The following is a 1,798-nucleotide window of genomic DNA, read 5'->3' as shown; positions in this document are numbered from 1 at the left end:
TTAGGTAATCCCCAAACAAATAAAAATCAATTGTGCACAACCAGGGCTGTGGGCACCACAAACGAAAACACGACAGACTGTACACGCGCGGCAACAGCCGTGACCGCGCACACTCGCTGATGCTGGTTGTTGGCTGCTGGCTGATAGCTGCATAGCGTAGCCCATTTAGGCAATATAACTGGCTGCAGCTGCTGGCTGGTTAGATAACGCTAGCTACCATCCACAAAACCCAGCGACGACAATAAAACCGGCCGGTCACCACCAACTGTCCACCAACTGTCCACCAACTGGATCAACATCTGCCAACCTCTTCCAACCAAACATATCTCCAACGGACAACTTCCACCATGACAACCATATTTCTCGACCCGATCCTCCATATCTTTGGACTCCCTTATTTTCCTGCTTTGAACTAGTCCTTCCGTTTGCAACGAATGTCGTGGTTTGAGCAAGGATGTCTCCCTTTTCATCTTTCTTTTGTGCACGGTAGTTTGAAAGCAGAAAACTGTAGCGTGGGTGGGCACGAAGAGCCACAGCGGCGGCCGGGGAGGGAAATGCACCGCAAAAAGGTCGCGGTGGCAGCAAGCCCAGACGAGAAGAGCCGCAGCGGCGGCCGGGGAGGGAAATGCACCGCAAAAAGGTCGCGGTGACAGCAAGCCCAGAGGAGAAGAGCCACAGCGGCGGCCGGGGAGGGAAATGCACCGCAAAAAGGTCGCGGTGGCAGCAAGCCCAGAGGAGAAGAGCCACAGCGGCGGCCGGGGAGGGAAATGCACCGCAAAAAGGTCGCGGTGGCAGCAAGCCCAGAGGAGAAGAGCCACAGCGGCGGCCGGGGAGGGAAATGCACCGCAAAAAGGTCGCGGTGGCAGCAAGCCCAGAGGAGAAGAGCCACAGCGGCGGCCGGGGAGGGAAATGCACCGCAAAAAGGTCGCGGTGACAGCAAGCCCAGAGGAGAAGAGCCACAGCGGCGGCCGGGGAGGGAAATGCACCGCAAAAAGGTCGCGGTGGCAGCAAGCCCAGAGGAGAAGATCCGCAGCGGCGGCCGGGGAGGGAAATGCACCGCAAAAAGGTCGCGGTGGCAGCAAGCCCAGAGGAGAAGAGCCACAGCGGCGGCCGGGGAGGGAAATGCACCGCAAAAAGGTCGCGGTGGCAGCAAGCCCAGAGGAGAAGAGCCGCAGCGGCGGCCGGGGAGGGAAATGCACCGCAAAAAGGTCGCGGTGGCAGCAAGCCCAGAGGAGAAGAGCCACAGCGGCGGCCGGGGAGGGAAATGCACCGCAAAAAGGTCGCGGTGGCAGCAAGCCCAGACGACAAGAGCCACAGCGGCGGCCGGGGAGGGAAATGCACCGCAAAAAGGTCGCGGTGGCAGCAAGCCCAGAGGAGAAGAGCCGCAGCGGCGGCCGGGGAGGGAAATGCACCGCAAAAAGGTCGCGGTGGCAGCAAGCCCAGACGAGAAGAGCCGCAGCGGCGGCCGGGGAGGGAAATGCACCGCAAAAAGGTCGCGGTGGCAGCAAGCCCAGAGGAGAAGAGCCGCAGCGGCGGCCGGGGAGGGAAATGCACCGCAAAAAGGTCGCGGTGGCAGCAAGCCCAGAGGAGAAGAGCCACAGCGGCGGCCGGGGAGGGAAATGCACCGCAAAAAGGTCGCGGTGGCAGCAAGCCCAGAGGAGAAGAGCCGCAGCGGCGGCCGGGGAGGGAAATGCACCGCAAAAAGGTCGCGGTGGCAGCAAGCCCAGAGGAGAAGAGCCACAGCGGCGGCCGGGGAGGGAAATGCACCGCANAAAGGTCGCGGTGGCAGCAAGCCCAG

General features: G+C 61.6%; 1 protein-coding gene across 1 annotated transcript in view; it reads left to right on the top strand.

Annotated features, from left to right (window-relative positions):
* VOLCADRAFT_70890 (uncharacterized protein) overlaps window positions 1-1,107 on the top strand; it is a gene marked incomplete at both ends in the record, with an annotated part of 2,278 nt that extends 1,171 nt beyond the window's left edge. The window contains one exon of the mRNA XM_002959349.1: window positions 1,020-1,107. Coding sequence (XP_002959395.1) covers window positions 1,020-1,107 — 88 coding nt within the window. The remainder of the gene's footprint in view (window positions 1-1,019) is intronic.
* Between the last annotated feature and the right edge of the window lie 691 nt (window positions 1,108-1,798).

Source organism: Volvox carteri (genome assembly GCF_000143455.1).
Source record: "Volvox carteri f. nagariensis unplaced genomic scaffold VOLCAscaffold_170, whole genome shotgun sequence".
Lineage (NCBI taxonomy): Eukaryota > Viridiplantae > Chlorophyta > Chlorophyceae > Chlamydomonadales > Volvocaceae > Volvox > Volvox carteri.
Note: the sequence above shows the minus strand (reverse complement) of the source record. Positions and strands in the feature narration are given on the sequence as shown.